The 22,166-nt window shown below is 38.5% G+C and overlaps 1 protein-coding gene across 5 annotated transcripts; it reads left to right on the top strand.

The window, feature by feature from the left end:
* The first annotated feature begins 18,305 nt into the window (after positions 1 to 18,305).
* LOC112172506 (glucose-6-phosphate isomerase 1, chloroplastic) lies at positions 18,306 to 21,687 on the top strand. 5 transcript variants are annotated; one of them, XM_040507736.1, is made up of 8 exons: positions 18,309 to 18,759; positions 18,957 to 19,030; positions 19,152 to 19,501; positions 19,605 to 19,761; positions 20,329 to 20,421; positions 20,896 to 20,940; positions 21,044 to 21,180; positions 21,425 to 21,687. In XM_040507736.1, the coding sequence occupies exons 3-6, from the start codon at positions 19,379 to 19,381 to the stop codon at positions 20,937 to 20,939; spliced, it is 417 nt and encodes a 138-aa protein (XP_040363670.1). In that variant the 5' UTR covers positions 18,309 to 18,759; positions 18,957 to 19,030; positions 19,152 to 19,378; the 3' UTR covers position 20,940; positions 21,044 to 21,180; positions 21,425 to 21,687. The 5 variants fall into 5 exon arrangements, with proteins under 5 accessions (XP_024165644.1, XP_040363670.1, XP_024165643.1 ...); XM_024309875.2 differs by having other exon boundaries at positions 19,134 to 19,501; XM_040507735.1 differs by having other exon boundaries at positions 18,918 to 19,030.
* Positions 21,688 to 22,166: the final 479 nt, after the last annotated feature.

The following is a 22,166-nucleotide window of genomic DNA, read 5'->3' as shown; positions in this document are numbered from 1 at the left end:
GGTCATGAGAGTTCGGATAACTTCAGCAAACGATGCTACCAACACGTTTCTCGAAAGTGAAATTTAGGCAATGACTTAGTGAACAAGCCTGCCACACTGTCCTCAGATTGAACCTAGTTCACTTTGATCTTGAGGAGAGTCTGTTGTTGCTGATTATGCTTGGTGTTGTCGCTTTTGATGTAGCTTTGCTTCATTTGTTCAAAACAAGCAGCATTATCCTAAATGCTCGTAGGCTCATCTATGGTAGACTTCAAACCACAATTGTTCGAACATGCATAATTATGGATCCAATTCATATACATTCACGAACCACATCGTGAAGAGCAATAATTTCTGCATTGTTAGCGACTAGGGTCTGTTCTGTATACTTCCAAGATATCACAGTCTTTACCCATGGTGAACACTTAACCAGCTTGGGAAGATTTTTGTGTGAGTTGGAATTCATCCAAGGAATTGTTATGAAGATAAGAAGTGATTTGGACGGTACCCTCTCAATTGTTTCTAAAGACCTTGTAGGAATTGGCCTCCGTGTAGAAGAAATGATGGAATTATGTTTAGGTATTGAAGAAATGATGGAATTGGCCTCCGTGGCTTCAAAGTTAAGCACGATCGAGTTTGATTGTTATTTGCATACCAAGGAAGGTCCTCTTCGTAAACAAACGTTATACCATGAACTAAATGTCAAGAACGTCCCATTCACTGGCTCAAATGGATATTGGATAATTGTCCCGCATCTCTGGTTTATAGAACGGTTGATTTACTTGAATGAGTGCACAAGCATTGAGGCTTGCACTAGAACTGATAGTCCAGCTGTGGAGGTGAAAATGAGTGGTGCCCGTTTACTATACGAGCATGATTTTTTGGGGTTTCTCCAAGCAATAAGAACTTCATGCTGGTTAAGAATTACAAAGATTAAGGAGAATTCAAGAGAAGAAAGTAAGTTGACTATAAAAGAACGAGGAGAATCCGTCTCACTAATTGAATACCTTGAATCACTGCCTTTACAATGCTATGAGGTGTTTACAGAATCTCTCTCTCTCTCTCTCTCTCTCTCTCTCTCTGTGTTGAACATTAGATTTCTTTTATACAGGGTAGACTCGATTCTGGAGACAAAACATACTATATAAAAGGCAACCTCACTGATTCTCAGACTGCATCTGATTTCAGAGAAATCCTTCAGGTCTCTCTCTCTCTCAACACACACACATTCGCAGACACAAGCAAAAAAGTCTGATTCCATATTTTCTCCTTTACAGCAATGTTCCGATCAGCTCTTTAAGTATGATAATTGGTTTCCACAACGTGGAATCCCTATGTGGTTCTGCCGTGTCAATGGTTTTTCAGCAAGTTTCCCGCTAAATCCCACTATCCCAGTTTGGATTATATGAAAGATTGGAAAGGAATTGCGATGTGTGCTGCTTTTACAGTCCGCAGAGACCCCTCTCGTATACATGATAATTTGGACAAGGAAAAATTTGATCGTGTTGAATGCTATTTATCACGTACGGGCACAAGTTGGGGGAAACGAATGCGTTTTGACATCCCTAAGTTTGAAAATCCTCTTCTTTTGAAACGGCGTGATTTCATCTGGTTATCTTATACATCACGTGGATCATTTCCAGATTTTATCTTGAATGGATGCATTTCCATGAAAGCCACCTTTCGTAGTACAAGCCAGGACATAATGGTGCACAACTGTGGTTACCGACTTGTATTCCCTGACAATGTGGAAGGTTTTGTGGAATCGATAATGAAATGTTCAACCACATCTCAGTCTGAACCAAAAGCTGGAAAAGAGCTCAACAAAAGCAGTCCAAGTCGGGTCTGCTTTATATTGCAGAGTATATTTCTCATCTTTTTTGTAGTTTCAGTGGTTTTGTTTTGTAAATATATATTGCTTATCACTAGCAAAAACAAAATAATATCCTGGAAGATGACCTTGAGCAAAGCCCTTCACATGGCGATTAGATCTGGATTAACTTCGTTGTATAATTTAGATGTTTTGTAGCCAATCATTGAATGTAAACAGCAAAGCAGGCCCTTCAAGAACGTATAATATTATGAACTCGTCATCTCTTATTGGAGGAGCCCAAGCAAGCTTTCCTTCTTGTGATTCTTCGTTCTAATTTTGAGAAGCACAAGCCTACGTGTAACGCCTTATCCTTGTATGTCCACTATATATATGATAATTACTCATGAGGTTTCGTTTTTTTTTATGATCAGATTATTAATAATTTTCTTGCTGTTGAAGGATGTCGACATAATGTGTGCCTCTACAAATTAGGGTTTAGAGTTGTAATAGGAAATTGTTTTGGGTATTCAATTGTATTCGGATTGTATTACCTATTGTGTACCTTGTAACTCCCTATATAATGGCTCCTATTATCAATAATAAACAGACAATTCCAATTCTCCTACAACACGTTATCAACACGATAATCTAACCCTAGCCTAAAGATAAAAGAAAAAAAAAACCTTAGCTCGGTTTTTCCCTCCTCCGGCAACCTGCGCAGCAGCCTGCATCCCAGCCCACTGCCTTCCCAGCCTTGCCACCTGCAATACACAGGCCTGCAGCACACCACCGTCCTCCAGCCTAGATCAGGCCACCACCTGCCTGCGCGCACAACCTAGCTCCTGCATCACCACCTTGCAGCAGCACCTTCAATCCCGCGACGCAACGCTAAGCACAGCCCCGCCCATCGCTGCCTCCAGCCCAGCCCATCGCTGCCCAGCCAAACCGGCCTCACCTGCGCCCCCGCTTCACACGTCCGGATCCCAGCACCTCCTCTTTGCAGCAGGGCCTCTGATTTGCAGCAGCACCACCGGCGAACTGCAGCATCAGCAGCCTCCCACCTGCTTCAGCCTTGTCTTGCGCCCCCTTGACAGATCAACAGTCGATCGCTGCAGATTAGGAGGAGGAAGAACAGAGGAAAGAAAGAAGAAGAAGAAGACACGAAGGAAAAGAAAGAATGAGAAAAAAAGAGAAGGGACCCGGCCCAGAACAAAAAAGAAAAAAAAGAAAAAAGAGGAAAGCCCAAAGAACAGACGGCCTAGAGAAAAAAACATGCCTGCTCCAACACGCGCGTGTGCTCAAGCCAAGAACCATCATGTAAGTTTTTGTGAATTAAAGTTGTTGTTTTCATGTATTTTAAATTCTTTTATTTTCTGCAAATATTGGAATATATGTTGCCAAATGGTTTTGAGTATTTAACAACGCGGAATTGTGGGGATTCATGCTTCACTAACTAAGAGTGTTCGTATGAACTAAGAGTGTTCATAATTAAACGAACTAAGAGCGTTCGTGTGAACTAAGAGTGTTCACAATGCTTGGACTAAGAGCGTCCGTTAGCATCACATATGACCATATTACAACATTGTTATTTGGTCTAATCCAAAAGAGATTCTTGGAAATTGATTTCTTGGTAGCTTGGCTCGGAAGTCTTATTATTTTTAGTTTTCGTGGAAGTTTAGCTCTGAAACTAATATATCTTCTCTTCTTATTTTAGGATATCGAATGAACCTAGACTCGACTTTCCCATGCTTGATTCAACAGGCTCGGATTACCATAGCTGGGTAACCGATGTTGAGAACCATCTCACTTCAAAGGGAATATTACCCATAATCCAGGCACCTAACCCGGATCTTGTGTTCGTCCGAACACCTACAAAGCATGCTCAAGCAGTCATCTTGATGTGACGTCATATGGACAAAGCACTCAGATTGGAGTATATGTCGATCAAGAATGCAAGAGAGCTATGGGTAGCGCTAGAAGAGCGCTTTGGCAATGTCCAAGATTCCCTCCTCCCTGACTTGAAGGTTCAATGGAACAATCTGCGCTTTGCTGATTTCAAGTCTGTAGCTGAATATAATTCAGAAGCTCTTCACATACAGTCCATGTTGAGGTTTTGTGGACAACCTGTCACAAAGCAAGTGCTAATTGAGAAAACTCTCTCCACCTTCCCCATTTCAGCCATTGTGGTATCAAAGCAATATCGTACGGAAGTCAATGCTGGACGAATCATGAGGTTTCATCAGCTTATCAATGTTATATCTGTAGCTGAGAAACATGATAATATACTCGTGAGGAATTATAATTCAAGGCCCATTGGAACTAAGAGCGTTCATGAGGCGAATTATAATGCACCCAAAGGAGGGCGCAAGGAGCGGTACCCTAAGAATAAGGGACGTATGGGCCCATATAACCACCCTAACCAGGAAGGAAACCGCAAGTTTGGTGTGGACCACGTGGGAGAGGGGGTAGTGGTATCCCTAGCCGTGGTGGTGGCGCCATGGGTCGTGGTGGTGGCACCAACCCTCCTAGGGAACGCCCGCAACGTGCACAACGTGCACCTCAATTAAAGGGAGGTAACCACAATGATGTGTGTCATCGATGTGGATCAATTGAGCATTGGTTCAAGCAATGCAAGGCAAGCGAGCAACTAGCTGCAAGATACAGGGCATATAGGGACCTGAGGGAGCAAGAAGTGTACCTTGCAGAAGAAGAAGAAGAAGAAGATGGTGGAGATGTCAATCTCACCATAGAGGACTTCAAAGCTGAAGATGAAGTGCACAAGGATGCCGCAGACTTTGATTGGAATAGTCCTTTTTATTTTTCCAAGAACTTTTGTAATGGCAATATGCTTTAGTCAATAAATGACAATTGTATTAACTCTTTCTTATGTGGCGGACCCAATAAAATGTGATGTCTAGGAAAGTCATTGAGATTATTGGTACTTAAGAGAGCCTCGCTCCACCAACATCTCTCTCTACTTTCCTGGTCATATTTGATTAGAGTTACCAAACGGATAGAGTGACTACAATGTGTCTTAGTTTGATTTTATTTTGGATTAGATTTTGGAAACGTTGATGTAATCATTGGCTATTAATAAAGTGTCAATTCTTTTACTTAATGTCTTGGACATACCTTAATTTGGACTTTATTATATAAGAGCCAATGGTTTTCATGTGGAAACACATTATGAGAATGGACAGAGTTCCTTTGCATCACCTCTAATGACTACAAACATAAACGAGTATTAGAGAAACTTATGTGTCATTCTAGTGGGTTGTATGCAACCACTATCGAGTTATTGAATCCAACCATGTCATGAGAGACGACTTATGGGATTCTGACACATATAGGCTTTGGCATGATGATCTGTGTATTAAAGACTTTACACGGACACCCATTTTCAGAACGAAGAAAAGTAAGAACCAAGAATTGGTTCGAGGAGCTGCACATGCGCCTCATGGCGCCGTGATTGTGCACAGACCGGCCACACATGGCTGGCACCGCCTACCCCCTGCGGCAAATATATGGCATTGACGCCATAAGCCCTTATTCAACTCCTCTCCCTACTTCTCAAGTCCATTGTGACATTGTGACTTAACCAAAACCTTCATTGGTTGATTATAAGGCCCATGTTTCGTTCTATAAAGCCTGTTATTTAGGATTGAGACCATCCTATGCAAATGAGATTGAGGAAATAATTCCATTCTAGAATCTAAGGGAATTCTGTGGATTTGATCAACCAACTTGCAGACCGTATAGATGTTTTATGGTGTTGGTTGATACGCAAACACGTTGGTCACGTGTTGTGCCATTATCCACTCGTAATGCTGCTTATACTACACTCCTAGCACATAACATATGGCTACGGGCTCACTATCTAGATCATCCCATTCAGTCAATTTGGCTTGATAATGTTAGAGAGCTTATATCGAAAATTTTCTATGACTATTGCATATCATTGGGTATTGATATCAAGTATCACATTCCCATGTACACACCCAATTGGTCCGGCGAAAAAGCCACCATTAAAAGACTACGATGGTAGCCCGGACTTTGGTAATGCGCACCAATATTTCCGCTTGGGTTATGCAATATCGCATGCAGCTATACTCATTAGTCTACGACTCATAGCATCCACTCAACTTTTATTTGCGTTACAGCTAGTGACTGAGTTCGAGTCTAAATATCTCGTACTTATGCATATTTGAGTGTGCGGTTTATGTGCCAATTGCGCCGCCACAGCGCACCAACATGAGTCATTGCAATGAATGCATATATATATATATATATTTGTGTTAGACATAGGCCTCCAACTATAAGTCCGCTACATAAAACCCTTGACAGGCGATCTTTATTTCGCTGGATTTGCAAATTGTCACTTTGATGAGACAGTCTTCCCGTCGTTAGGGGGAGATTAGAACGTCAATGTTCAACAGGAATGACAGGAATTGTCGTGGTCTGTCCCCACTATGTCTCATCTTGATCCCCTAAAAGTGACGAGATCACATATACCTACTACAAACATGTCTGCAAGGATTGATGTCCCCACAAGAGGACATGGTTCCACCTAGAGAAGATGGGTACTGCACCACTACCATGGATGGTGGTATGGTGACACCACAAAGGTGGCAAAATGGCATCATAGGCCATGGGTTCCACTAGAGAGAGTAGGAGACCCATAGGTTCGATGGATTCTCGCCCTAAGAAGAGAGCGAGTTTGACACAACTTGATCCATTGATCATTGATACTCAAAATCCGTCTCATGAGAATGTTTTGGATTGTGGTTATGTCCAAGAGACATCGTTGGAGGATACCTCAATGTTAGAACCAATTCCTGAGAATATAGAGATCTCTACGAACTACGCTAGTGTACATGAGGACGTGGAATTGTTGAGACCAATGACATTGAACCTTACTCCGTTGAAGAATGCCAACGTAGAGAAAATTGGCCTAAATGGAAAGATGCGATCCAGGTTGAATTGGATTCACTAACGAAGAGGAAGGATTTCGGGCCTGAGATGCCAACACCTCCTAACATAAAACCTATTGATATTAATAGGTCTTCGTTAGATAGCGTGATGAGAAAAAGAAATGGTAATCTCGCCTTATGGGGCAAGGTTTCTCACAACGCCCTAGAATCGACTACGAGAAGACATATTCTCTAGTAATGGATGTCATTGCACTCCACTACCTTGTCAGTTTGGTAGTTTCCAAATAACTGAACATGCAGCTTACGAATGTGGTCACTACGTATCTCTATGGGGATCTAGATACGGAATATAATGAAGGTTCTTGTGGACTTCATTTACCCAAGTCAAGTGGCTCTAGACCACGGAGCGTATTTGCAACGAGGTTGAAATGCTTACTAAAATGACTACTTGATTGGGAAGGGATATGATGAACTATGCCCACGCGTTTCCATGACAAGTTCCGGATTTGCAATGTTCGCGGTTTATGTTGATAAACATAATTGGAACCCTTGAGAGTTAAGGGAAACCATTGAACACTTGAAATCCGAGTTTGAGAGGAAGGACCTTGGGAGAACACGGTTTTGTCTAGATTTAGAACTTGTATACCATGTCAATAGATGCTTAGGCATTTTTGATAAAGTCAAAGATGCACCATGGTCGTCCATTGTCTTGGCCCTAAAAGGGATCCGTTTCGTCCCAGGGATGATGACGAAAGCGTGTTAATAACAGAAGTGCTTACTTATGTACAATAGGCGCATTATTGTACTTAGCACAATACAAGACTGGACACCTCAATTATTATGAACTTGTTGGCTAGATATAGCCCCGCGCTAACGCAACGCCATTAGATTGGTATAAAAACAATCTTTTGATATTTGAGAGGTATGATTGATATGGGCTTGTTCAATCCCTACAAAGAGAAAAGAAATGATGGAAGTGTGGGATCATACCCCACAAGGCAAAATGCCACCTTCCGTGCTTCTCCTCCTCTCCATCAAAATGACAACAAGCACTTCTAAATATTGAAGTGAACCAAATCCGATCAGAGGATAATGTAGCGGACTTATTTACTAAGTCGTTACCAAAATCCACCTTCGATAAACATGTAAAGAGCATCGGATTGAGAAAGTTATCCGAACTCCCATGATTGTAGCAATCAAGGGGAGATATTGACATCAGGGGGAGACTCCCCCTGATGTCTACATGTTCGAGCTTGAAGAGTGAAGGACGTGTTGTGCTCTTTTTGTCCTTCAACCAGGGTTATTTTTGTCCCACAGGGTTTTTGTTACCTGGCAAGGTTTTTAACGAGGCAACAATCAAAGCGTCATCACCAAGTTTGAGCGGCATAAGGGGGAGTGTTGAAGGATGTCGACATAATGTGTGCCTCTACAAACTAGGGTTTAGAGTTGTAATAGGAAAGTGTTCTAGGTATTCAATTGTATTCGGATTCTATTACCTATTGTGTACCTTGTAACTCCCTATATATGGGCTCCTATTATCAATAATAAACAGACAATTCCAATTTTCCTACAGCACTTGCTTCATATTTCAGAAAATCTTCAAATGAAGGCTTTGCGTCCACATACAATAGAGATGATGTTTGAACGTATCTTCATGTTTGTTTCTCACAATAATTTTGAGGGTGCACACCGTGCCACTATATCCATCAAATTTGTAGCCAAAGTTTTGTTCACCTGCCGGACCGTTAGCACACCTGTTGACGCAGTCGGAAGTAACCGGGGTTTACAAGCGATAAACCCTAAAAGACATAGTTTTGGAATCCACCAGAGAAAGAGAGAAAAATCTCTAATTTTTATTAAATTTGATATGATAAACTGATCCTAATACAAAACATGATGGTGCTTATATATGCATCCAAGACCTAAAATCATAATCTAACAAGAAATCCTAAAGAATCCAAATTTAAAAGGAAACTAAAAACCTAAAATAAAAGAATTCTAAAACAAATGTAAAACTAGCCTAAAAATATTAAATCCCGAATTAGATAATTAAAACGATATATTTTGACCTAAATCCGTTAGGGCTCACTAAAGTGAGTCTTGAAGATCTCGTCGTTCCCATTCTGGAAAGGTGTTATGCGTCTCAAACGGACATTCTGACCAAATTTTACTCCAATCTGATTCACAATCCAGAACCTGACTTTTCGCACGAGAAAACTGAAAAGTCCAAAACCAAATTTTCTTGGATATTGCAGCGGCTAGTAACCTCATTATGCGTGAATTACCTATTTTTTGATCACTCTTCTTGATTCCACGCCGCTTCTTTATTTTTCTAGTTTTCCGGCTAAACCAAACCCATTCTCGTCCTACATCATTCTCCTCCACTATGAAAGAACTTACCCTCGAGTTCCTCTTTAATAAAGAACAAGAATAGGTAGATAAAAGACCTGAGAAAAAATTAGACAACTGAACCTGTGGATTATTGGCTTGATCCTCTGCAAATTTTGATGGCACAATCATGAACCCAATGCCATGGCACAATCATGAACCCAATGCCAAAGATGAGTCTGTCATATGCATTTTGGCTCTCAAGGTTGCATTCTTGAATGATATCTAGTTCTGAGTGATTTATTTCGAGCTCCAAGACTTCTTCATTATTAATAACCATATCTACATGAACAATTTCATCTTTAACCTCTTCTTGGTCATGACGGATGATTTCTTGTGGAGAATCTTCCATTAGAAATTCTTTTGACTTTTCTTCAGATAAACTATTAATCTCAATGGGTAAAGAAAACTCTTTGGACTTTAACTACTTCTCAAAAACCTTAGGAGGGTAATTCTTGATCGAAAAATCTCTAGGCAAAAATTTTTCGTTAATTAAGAAGACCTTTCATCTTCCTCCATGTTCGAACACGCTCTTTTCCTTGTCTCTGACGAGAACTCTGCAATTGATCCCACCAATAAGCAGCATCTTTTTTTAGCTTATGAGAAACCATCTTAGTCTGCTTGTGTTTTGGAACCTCCATAATCTCAAAGAATCTATCCACTTCAACCTGCCAATCCCGAAAATTCTCCACGCTTATGTTGTCACGCCCCTGATTTTTAAACACAAATAAAAATCTATATATAATCTCATAATTATACATGCGTGAACGTTCAGTCATCAATACAAAATACCTAAAAACTTTTTCCTTTTAAACCAAGTACGTACTGATGCCCTGAACCCTCAAAGTTAATATACACTCGCTCTCCACAGATTTATATATTACACAAGCTTACGAATTGAATTGTCAACAACAAAATAAACGTAAATGCTCCTCAGAGCTCACTACAAGCGGAAGTCTTAATAACGGTAAAGTCACATAAATGGCTTCCTACCGTTAAGCTGCAAGCACGCTACCTCAGCATCAGCCACGATTATCCTAACCTGCAACAATAACCCCTACACCGTTTGAATGGTGCACCGGGTTGCCACACAACAAACCCGGTAAGCTGTTGCAAGCCCGTATGAGTAACTCAAAACACACATGCACAACTCACCCAACGAGGAAACCCATCAACTCATAAAAAGGGATACACACCCTGTTTTCCCAAAACAACACATTCTTTTCCCAAAAGAAACAAACGCAAATCACCCCGTGACAGAATCATACTAATTGAAACTCTGACAATTTACATGTGATACACAAGTCCTCCCCGGACATTTAAAAGAAAGCATCCCCGAAACTCCCTTTTAAAAACACGTACTCATGAGCATCAGATAGCTCCCCGCTACCCCCCATGATGTACCAACAACAAATCAGTCCAACCTAGACACACAACACATCAACACACCCTCAATCATACCTATCGTTAACCTAACAAATAGAATATGATTCACAAGTCCTCCCAAGACATTTTAAAAGAAAGAATCCCTGAAACTCTCTTTTAAAAACACGTACTCATGAGCATCAGATAGCTCTCCGCTACCTCCCATGTTGTACCAACAACAAATCAGTTCAACCTAGACACACAACACATCAACACGTACTCATGAGCATCAGATAGCTCCCCGCCACCCCCCATGATGTACCAATAACAAATCTTGACACTTCCCAAACAAGAGGAATTCCCAATTCCTAATACATTGTCTCCCGAAAAGTCAAGCCTCAAGTAATAGAATGAAACCCATCAATCCCTATTGCATAAATCACCTCTCTACCCATAAGAATATACATATTTCACGTAAATATATATACACACACGTGGTCATTCACTCAGAAATACCACTAATACCAACAATAGTTTGCAGTTAACTAAATAACTCTCAAAACAATAAAGGTATTCCGTTCATTAATGAACCTTGTGAGATTACTCACCTCGAAACTCTCGCTGCGCTTCAATACAGAACAAGGCAGCCACACCACAAAACAACCTTCCAAGGATACCTCGTCAAGTACCTAATCACATACGGTTTCAACTTAGCAACAATCCACAAACGATTTAAGTCTGAAACCACTGTTTTGAACTAAAATCCCCAAAGTAACCCCAATTGAGGCGAAACCACATCTGAGACCACCCAAAGTCTCCTGAATAATTCTACGATCGATATGCCAAAACCACAAGTCGATCGGATAGTCGGATCCTCACAGATCGAAACATTTAACGGTCCGAAACCGTAAAAACCCTAACATGTTCATACGATCTCCAAAAATTACAAACATTATATTGAAATGCTCGTATCGAGGAGTAGATCGAACTCAGGGACAAAAACTATCCCTGAGGTGGCCGGAAATCACCGGAAAACACCACCACAGTGGCGGCACCGCCGCTGGACCAAAGTCAGAATTTGACAAAACTCCCAACACCAAAATTCTTCATCTCAACTCCAATTTAAACTTTCATAACTACACCAAAGTCCAATTATAAACCAATCGATCGAATTTAACCTTAAAACAAATCGGACCGATTGCAACCCTAGAATTTCAATTCCAAAATTCGACCTCCATGAGTTGAATCGATGCAAGCCACCTTGTGGGAAGCATCTACATCCTCCGAGCTCCAAAAGCCCTCAAGAATCACAGGCAAAGGTGGCCGGAATCTCCAGTTTCGACGAAGGCGATTTCATCCCTGATGTGGCTTCTTCTCGGCCTTGCAGCACCCACCACAGCTCGTCCCACGCTCGATGGTTACCACAAACGTGTAGAGGAGGTTGAGACGAAGAAAGCCCACTTGGAATCGCGTCCGATGGTGGCCGGAGGAGGAAGAACGAAGCCGGCGAAAATGGAGGCTGCTCACAGGCTCGGGAGAGAAGAGGAAAGCTCGGGTTTCCTTTTTGGGAAATCTGGGCTCTTTTGCAATTTTCGGAAATTTCCGTCCTTTTATACCAAAATGGAAAATTTTTCCGAAGCCCATAACTTCTTCATACGAACTCCGACTCTCTCGTTCAGCATGTCCACGAACTCGTATCGACGCGCTCTACAACTTTCGTGAAGGAAGTTTTCAGAGAATCCCAATGAATAAAAAGTCAACCCTTGCGCCCCCCTCTAAGTGACGTTTCCTGAATAATTATTCGCCCGAAACACTTCCGCTCCATCCACGAGCCACGAAACCGTCCGATACCCATAATTGAAATTCCGGAAAATCCTCGGAAAATAAATACGAATTTCCGGGGCATCACACATGTGACCATAAAGGTAAGGAATATCAGCCTTGGTCATGAGATCCTCAGAATCATGATTAATATCACCTCCACCACCACGTGGAGCTCTAAAAAACAGGGAAGGACAACATGCTAGAGCTCCACGTGGTGGTGGAGGTGATATTAATTATGATTCCGAGGATCTCATAACCAAGGCTGATATTCCTTACTTTTCTGGTCACATGAGCGTGGAAGATTTTCTGGATTGGCAGGTTGAAGTGGATAGATTCTTTGAGATCATAGAGGTTCCAAAACACAAGCAAGCTAAGATGATTTCTCGGAAGCTGAAAAAAATGCTGCTTATTGGTGGGATCAATTACAGAGTTCTCGTCAGAGGCAAGGAAAAGAGTGTGTTTGAACATGGAGAAAGATGAAAGGTCTTCTTAACGAAAAAATTTTGCCTAGAGATTTTTCAATCAAGAATTACCCTCCTAAGGTTTTTGAGAATAAGTTAAAGTCCAAAGAGTTTTCTTTGCCTATTGAGATTAATAGTTTAATTGAAGAAAAGCCAGAAGAATTTCTAATGGAAGAAGCTCCACAAGAATTCATGGATGAAGACCAAGAAGAGGTTAAAGATGAAATTGCTTATGTAGACATCGTTATTAATAATGAAGAAGTCTTGCAGCCTGAAATAAACCATTCAGAACCAGATGTCATTCAAGAATGCAACTTTAAGATCCGAGAAGAATCTACTAAGGTTGCCTATGATAGCCAAAGTTCATATGACAGACTCATCTATGGTGTTGGCTTCATGATTGTGCCATCAAAATTTGCAGAGGATCAGGCCAATAATCTACAAGTGCAATTGTCTATTTTTTTCTCAGGTCTTTTGTCTACCTATTCTTGTCCTTTATTCAAGAGGAACTCGAGGGTGAGTTCTTTCATAGTGGAGGAGAATGATGTAGGACGAGAATGGACCCAGTTTAGCCGAAAAACCATAAAAGTAAAGAAGCGGCGGAGAATCAAGAAGAGTGATTGGAAAATAGGTAATTCATGTGTAATGAGATTACTAGCCGCTGGAATATTCAAGAAGATTTGGTTTTGGACTTTTCGGGTTACTTGTACAAAAAGACAGGTTTTGATTCACAATCAGATTTGATCAACTTTTGGCCAGAATGTCTGTTTGAGACGCATGATACATTTCCAGAATGAGAACGATGAGATCTTCAAGACTCACTTTAGTGAGCCCTATCAGATTTAGGCCAAAATGTATTGTCTTAATTATCCGATTCGTGATTTAATATTTTTAGGATAGTTTTACATTCTATTTATTTTAGGTTTTCTAGTTTATTTTGGATTTGTTTTGTTTTAATCCGTGGGCTTTAGGGTTTCATTGTTAGTCACCCTAGGGTTTCTTTTCTCATATTTAAGCAACCTTATACGGCTGCAGAACCTATCTTTTATCATATTATCAATCAAATTGAGATTATTCTCTGTTATATCTGGTGGACTCCAGAATCTTTATTTTAGGTTTATTGCTTGTAAACCTCAGGTAACTTCCGACTGTGTCACATAGGGAAACTCCTCTAATATTTGGTTTTTTTTATTTATTGATAACTTGAATGAAAAACCAATAAATGGAGGTGATATTAATCATGATTATGGGGATCTCATGAGCAAGGTTGATATTCCTTACAACCTCATCAATCCAAAAAAAAAAAAAAAACATGGAACGTTGGATATTCACAACATCGGATTACGACGACTTCCGAACTACATGTATCATCAAAGACAAGGTATGCTCTATAATAATTGACAGTGGTCTACGAGAGAACTTTGTAGCAAACAAAGTTGTGGATTATTTTCAATTACCGACAGTGAAGCTAAGAGATCCATACTGGATTCCATTTGGAGAGGATGAAAATGCACAAGTAACAGAGATTTGTAAAGTTCATGTCTCTATGGGAAAATTTTATAAAGAAGAGATTACTTGTTATGTGATTGACATGGACGACACTAATGTGCTTTTTGGAAGACCATGGCATGAAAGCGTCAAAGGTGGTTATTGCAAAGACAACACATATTTATTTAGGTGGGAGTCGCACAAAATTAAAATCAAGCCTAGAAGGAAGAACGTCAAGAATGACCATCCTGAGGTGTGTGAAAAGGAACATGAAGAAGAAACTTTGAAGATTGAAGAGAAACTCATTAAGGATAAGGAAGCTGATTCATTCATCACATCGATATCCATGTCATGTATGCCTAATTGTGTTCAAGATCAACCTAAGGAGAAGTCATTGCCCATTCCTTTTCAAGTGGAGGAGTTCAAGTTTCAAGATACTTATTCTAAACTTGTCTATGGTATTGGATTCATGATGATACCTTTTAATTTCGAGAATATTGAAGTTGATGGCTTATCATGTTTTATTCCTTGTAATGAACGAGCTGCATTCAAGAGGAACTCGAGGTTGAGTTCTTTTCAAGTGGAGGAGACTGATGTAGGACTATATTTTAGCCAATTTCATCAAAGAATCTAGAAAAGAAAGAAGCGTCTTCACATCAAGAAGAATAATTTGAATATTGAAAACTGGTATTCAAATAGACTTCTTAATGATGGAATCAATCATAAATTACTATTTTGGATATATCGGGATTCTTGAACAAAATCTTGGTTGGGATTCCAATTATATATTTGCGTAATATTCTTTAGTATCTAGGATTTTATTTCTGATTTTTATTTAATGAGGTTTAATTAGGTTTTCTAGTTTTAGTCTATACTAAATTATTCTTTTTGTTTTCTAGTTGTATTATGTTTATGCTATGTGCCCTATATATAAGGCACCTCTTACATTGTAATTTTCATTCAAGTTATCAATAAAAAAAAAAAAACCAAATATTAGAGAAGTTTCTCTATGTTTCTTATGACGGTGCCCGTAATTCTAGTGGATTCTAGCTCATTTCATATGGCTTTCGACGCATGACGGAGCCTCTTACTATCGTGTTCACGCTTCCCGCATCACCTGCCATCTGTGCTTTCCGTGCAAAAGGGTGATGGTGAGCTTCAGGAAGTGCTCCAGTTCTTCGGAGTTGTGCCCGATTGTCTACAGGTGCATTTGCAAAGGCAAATACTGTGTCCCTGGTCTCTTCTGGAGTTCTGGGTTTCTTGTCATTTGGTCTATATGCTTAATTTGTAGTTTAGGGGGGAATAGATTAACTAAATAGTCTATAGGGGAGAATGATCCAATTTCTTGCTTTTTTTTTTCTTCTTCTTCTTCTTTTTCTAGTCACAGTTGATATTAATTAGTGGATCAGCTTGGTGCAGTGAGTGCAGTCGCTAGCACAGGTTTGGTGGGGCCGAGATGGTTGCCATGGTCTCCTGCCTCGGGAGGCCACCAGATTGATTAGGCGGTGGCGAGCGGTTTCTCGGAAGGGCCAGATTCGGTGTGGGCAGTGGGCCTCTGCCTTCCTGGGCTGCAGAGATGCAATCTAGACAATTGGACCTAGGTTAGCCCAATTCTCCTATTTTCCTCACACTTGGGTTGGGTTTAGGTTTTTTGGGGGTGGTCTGTCCTGCTTTTATCCTGCACCTGTTCCTAGATTGTTGCTGTGGGTGTGTTGAATGTTGCGACGTACACCAAGAGGGTCTTAGATGTCAAGATGTTCCAGACATTTGGTTCCATTTTAGGGCAGTGTAGGGTTAAGGAGTTTTTTAAAATTCTGCATTTTCTTGTTCAACAGTTCCTTTAGGATTTTAGTCTTTTTGAAGTTTCCGTTTTGGTTTGTAGTCATTTTATCTGAGCATCGATTTGTAATATGAGGGGTCTCAGGACCTCTCAAGCTTGACCGGAATGTGGTCGTATGATTTTATATTAATGGATCAATCTTCTATTCCCCTCAAAATTAGTGTATTTCAGTTTATTTCTTGTTGAATTTTATAAATCCAAACTCTGTGTTTCTCTGTAATTAATTATATTAATGAATGTTATGACACTGATGCCATTACTTCTATGAAAATGAGATACGCGGGAATTGGCATTAATGTAATGCATGTATAGAGAAACCATGCATATCACGAGTTGTATATGTCATAGATCATATTTTCTCACACCAGCCAAGTGATAAGACCAACTAGAACATATGCTTCATTCGTTGCCACACTACTGTCTTGTGAAGCAAGAAAACTATCTTTAAAAACAAAAAAAAAGAATCTTAAATTTCTTAAAATTTTAAATCCTAAATCGAATAATGTAAACGAGCTTATTTGACTAAATCTAACAAGAGCTCACTGTCTTGTGAAGCAAGAAAACTATCTTTCAAAAAAAAAAAAATATCTTAAATTTTTTAAAATTTTAAATCCTAAATCTAATAATGTAAATGAGCTTATTTGACTAAATCTAACAAAAGCTCATAAAGATGAATCTTGTAGAACTTGTTCATTTCTCGTAAAGATGTTGTGGGCCTTAAATGGCTAAAATTATGTTAACGTTTTTTTTTTCAATTTGAATTCACAATCTAAATGTTTTTACATTATCTCATTCAAGTAGGCTGAAGGATGGGGTAGCTTCAAGACTAGGGGGTGTATTGTATTTGGATTTGTGCAGACTTTTTTTAAATGATAGACTTTTTGAAAAGTCCACAAACTCTTTAAAAAGTTGATAGACTGCTATGGATTTTTTAAAACCATTGATTTTAGCAACAGACTTTTTATTGATTCTTGAAAATCTATATTCTTTATTATGAATGACGTCTATAGATTTTCTAGTAAATAAAAAGAAAAAACACAACCAATGCTTTTTTTTTTTTTGTCTGAAAAACACAACCAATGCAGTCCAAATGCAAAGCAAGATAATAACTCGTTGCCTCTTCAATGGTCAAGTATCTTCTAATAGAACTTGACTCAAATTAATAATTATTACTCTGTCTAGCTAGTTTGTTCTCATTTTTAATCTCCCAATCAACTTAAAGATACAATATAGATCACTTGATGTTTATGGTTAATTATTCTCATCAATTTTGTTTTCACCTATTAACATACATCATAAAAATATTGATCAATGTCTTGATCTATAATCAATCAATCAAAATTCATTTGCTCAAGGTTTCCTTGAACCATGATATAAATTCAAATCGATGAGAATAATTAATAACACAAAATCCAGTATTTCATAGCAACACTATTCAAGGTTTTAGGGGTAGACCACAATATTTGGGTCTTAGGGTTTCATAAATTATTTTTTATTGCTATTAGGGTTCCAAGTATCACAATTGAACAAAAAAAAAAAATCACATTCAACAACTACAATGAACATGTTGGGTATAAAAAAATATTGATATCATGAAATATTAGAGAAAAGATAAGAAGAAACAAGAAAGAGAGATGATAGATAACCAACCTCTTTACGCGTAGAGAGAAATATTTGATAGATTTAAAAAAAAAAAAAATTCTTTGATAGACCTTTTCAAATCTTTTGTCTGGTGGCTAGAAAATTATTGGAATTTGGTATGTCACTACACCAATTTCAGAATCAAACAACACATATCAGACGACAGCAAACATTTTAACTGTCGTCTGATTAAATCAGACGACAACAAGAAATATTATGTCGTCTGAATTTTTGAATGAGACAACAGTTTTTTCTTGGCTCTTGTGCAATAGCATTTCAGACAATGGTTGATTTTTTTGATGTTGTCTGAATGAATTAATTCAGACAACAGTTATTATGTGATGTTGTCCAAGGTTTATTTATACAATGGTTGATTTTTGCTGTCGTCTGATTATTTTCAGTCACACAACTGTTATTAGGTGTCTGTTGTATGATAACTTTTAAGTCAATGCCTGCTGAAAGATGTTGTCTGATTTGAGTGGTTCAGACAATACACCTTATATTTGATGTCGTCTGAGTTTTAAATTATTTTTTTTCCGATACAATAGCTAACTTTTAGCTGGGGTTGATATATTGCTTTCACACTTGGACAAAAATAAAAAATTAAACTTTTTTCCCTCTCCATTCGACCAAAACACTCGAGCTCCCGCTTCTCGATCTCTCTCAAAATCACTTTCGATCTCACCAACCCTCGGTCCTCAGTACTCTCAGCCATCTCTATCTCTCTCTCTCTCTCTCTCTCTCTCACCCAGTGACCGCCTCAGTTCGATTCTCTTCCTCCTCCGCCTCGGAACATAAAAGATTAAATTCCTCTCTCTTCTCTTTGAATTTTGCAATTTTTGATTGCATATTTCTTTCATTTTGGATTAATGGCAGATTTTGCATCATCTATTTTTGTTTTCTCTGTGCCTCCTTTTCTTATTACTGTGCGAATTTGTGGGTTCAGGTACTATGGATTCATCAAGAAAAGTCAAGTCCCGGTACACAATTCAAGATCCGCTCTTTCCAAGACAGCATAGTCGAGAAAATGTAAGGAAACCTATGGGTCTTTAATTTGATTCGATTTTATTTCAAATTTAGGGTTTTTCTTTGTTAGGGATTTGCCCCAATTCTGGATTTCATTCTTTTTGAGAAAAAGAATGCAGCATTTCTTTTGCTGATTAACGTGTGTTTCTGGGTTTGATTAGTAATAGGATTTATAATCTTGTTTCTTACTGGAGGGCCAGCTGGGGCATTGATTGTTGCTCCTACGAGGATGAAGCTGCCTGCCATTGTATTGATGATATGGAGAAAATGAAACGTAGGTGATCTTTTATTGAATGTCCTAGCATTTGATTTTGACTTGGAGATAATGTTGTAGTGCTTGATTGATAAGCATATATATATTTTTTTTGTTTTCTCAGGGATTTATCATTGTGCAGTGGAGGGGAATGCTCTTAAGGCAATTGAACTGACAGAACAGCTGGCGAATGACTTACTGGAGAAAAACAAAGACTTGCATTTTGATCTTCTCAGCCTTCACTTTGTTCAACTTGTTTGCTCTAGAAATAAAGGGAGCACGGATCAGCATGCGTGAGTTTCCAATTTACTTTATTAAGTTTATCTATATCTTAATGTATCTTGTGCAGATACATCCAACAACTGAGAGATGCATGGCGTACACAATTTCTTTGTGACATTCATTGAAGAACTACAAGATAGGCCTCCTGGTCATGATTGGGAGCTTGAACCAGGTGTCACATGTGGTGACTACCTATTTGGAATGCTACAGGTTAGATTCATCACATTAGCCAGTTAATGTTATCTGGAAAAGTGATTTTCAGTCGTACTTTGCTATTTTAAAATTCCTACCTATCTAAATTGACTTCTTGTAGGGAACACGATCGGCTCTTTATTCTAATGACCGAGAGTCGCTTACGGTTTCTGTGGAAGAAGTGACACCTAGATCTGTAGGTGCTCTTATAGCTCTTTATGAGAAAGCGGTTGGAATTTACGCCTCGCTTGTCAACATTAATGCTTACCATCAACTTGGTAAGTAAAACTGTTTTGACCATCCTTGGTTTGGCTTATGGTTGAATTCAACAACTGGTGGATAAGTGGTTATCTTGCAAGGTAAATCTCTTGCAAGATAATCAAAACTAGGGACTTTTACTGCTTGATGATTTAACATTTGAGTCGATTATGATAGCTTGTCAAATATGATTTAATATATTGTGAATTCTAATTATATCCTTTCTTATTTTGTATACTATAAATACCTTGAAGTTTGTAAGAACTGTGGAAAGAAGTCTGTCTCCTATTTTGTTTTGTAAGGTTTGTAAATTTTGACTCTGTTGCTGAAGTGAATGCAATTTGTGGTTTTTGGAGTTGCAGGAATTGGGTTTTGATGGATGAAAGTTTAAGTTTTTGTTTTGAATTCTGTGATTGTGAGTTGAATATCTGGTTTGCTGTTTGAGTTTCTGTTTCTTGGGATTTCTTTTGGCATTCAGATGGTTTGATTACCTTTATGCCTTCATGCCTTTAATTCTTTTTTTTTTCTTTATTGAATTTTCAAATCCTACTTTAAGTAACATTTTCATGATATTCTTTCATTTGCAGGGAGTAAGCATCTTCTAGAGATGAATAGGATTTTAAGGCCCGGGGGATACTTTATCTTGTCAACTAAACATGACAGCTTTGATGCTGAAGAAGGTTTGTCCCATGTTTTACAATTGCTATTTTGAGATGCTTGAAAGCTGGAACAGTAGACCTTATCTTATACTATATCATGAGGAGCAATTTTCTTAGTGCATTTAGTTCTGTTTGCTTTAACGTATTTGATGATTTCCCCGGAACGCTGTTGTCATGAGAGTTGAATTTGCTTGCTCATGCTGCTGATTGTTGGTTTTAATTTAATTGAAGGGCTTTGTTCAAAATCCTTTATATTGATGTGGGGAAAGGCGACTGACCTTGCTTTAGTACTACAGTCAATGTATATGGGTTGGATATAGTCATTTTTCAAATCTGCATGTTTTTCTTGGTGCTTACTTTGGACCTATCATTGCTTGGAAAGGATAGTACGGATGAATTCTCAATTGTGCCTCTCTCTTTTTTTTTTCTTCAAGATAATATGTTATGAAATAAGAGTATAATTGTGCTTGATTCTTGATTTTTTGATGGTGGTAGAATGCAGCTACGATGATTTGACTCTTAGAATGGAAAAGAAGTAAGGTAATTGGTGATGTCTATACTCTATAGTTCTTATTGTTATTTATTTTCTTGCTGCAGATCTCATATCAAAATATATAGTGATGGGTCTCTTTTGATTTTTAAGGTAAATGTGCCACAGTGGCTCCATGTACGTAGCATATCATTTATAAAGCATCACTACTTTAGGCCAACGGTTCTAAAGCATCGAAGCTTGAAATTAGAATGGCATCGGAATTGTCAAGCTTATGAGATATTAATTTGGTAAGCCTGCATACATATGTATCATAACTTGAAGTTTTTGAATCTTAAGTTAGGTATGCCATAGATTTCATAACTTTTGCGTTATTTTTTTATATGATTTCCCCAGTTTATCAGTCCCGAGTGTATGTAAACTATTTGATTGACTTGTGTCAATCTACATTTTATAAGAGCTTTAATATTTGATCATGATGCTCTCAATACCTTGATAGTTTATTAATTGCATCTACACTTTCTTTCTTTGCAGTGATTTTGCTTACAAACTATCTTAGTGGTACAATACCAAAGGAATGAGCTTCAAGCTTGCAGTGATTTTGCTTACAACTATCTTGGGAGATCGAGCAAATTGTATTCTTTTTTATTATCATGTAAAGCTCATGAAACTTGAAAGCTTGTTAAGCAAATGAAATAGATATAGGCATTTGGGCAAGGTTAATTCCTGTGTAAATGTTGGGATGAATATTGTTGATGGAATGAAATGGTTTTTGGAATAAAGGATGTGTTGTTCAATTGTACAGAATGTACGTCTTTCAGACAATTCAATACCAATTGCAAACCATTGTCTAACAAATGAACATAAAGAAAAAAAGAAAGAAAAAACTGTTGTCTGAAGCAATGACACACAATGGCTTTAATAGTTTTCCTGTTGTCTTGTTCGAAGGCAGTCAAGAGTATTCAATTACTTTGCTGATCTACAAGCTTCCTTCAGACAACAGTTTTTTTACCAAACAATGTTCTCTAAATGTTAGTTACACGTCAACATTCTTCCAGGGTCTGTCAACTGAAATTACTTTGCACAAGAGTTAAGGTACCAAATGCTGTTGTTCTTCGTGGTATTCAGACAACAGACAATCTAGTAGTCACTGTTGTAGTAAACTTTATCAGACGACAGTTTTCTGGTATTGTCTGATTCATGTATCAGACGACATTGAGATAGATAACAGCAGACTCTATACTCAGACGACAGTGAAAAATTGTCGTCTGATTGA

Source organism: Rosa chinensis, chromosome 6 (genome assembly GCF_002994745.2).
Source record: "Rosa chinensis cultivar Old Blush chromosome 6, RchiOBHm-V2, whole genome shotgun sequence".
NCBI classification, from domain to species: domain Eukaryota; kingdom Viridiplantae; phylum Streptophyta; class Magnoliopsida; order Rosales; family Rosaceae; genus Rosa; species Rosa chinensis.
The sequence above is the reverse complement of the archived record's forward strand: the minus strand, read 5'-3'. Positions and strand labels throughout refer to the sequence as shown.

What these genes read in the sequence shown, in the direction of transcription:
- LOC112172506 (XM_040507736.1), top strand. Translation starts at nt 19,379, where the DNA reads ATGCATGGCGTACACAATTTCTTTGTGACATTCATTGAAGAACTACAA. An exon ending in ACCTATTTGGAATGCTACAG is followed by an intron (nt 19,502 to 19,604) that starts GTTAGATTCATC and finishes GACTTCTTGTAG; the next exon opens with GGAACACGATCGGCTCTTTA. An exon ending in CAGCTTTGATGCTGAAGAAG is followed by an intron (nt 20,422 to 20,895) that starts GTTTGTCCCATG and finishes TGATGGTGGTAG; the next exon opens with AATGCAGCTACGATGATTTG.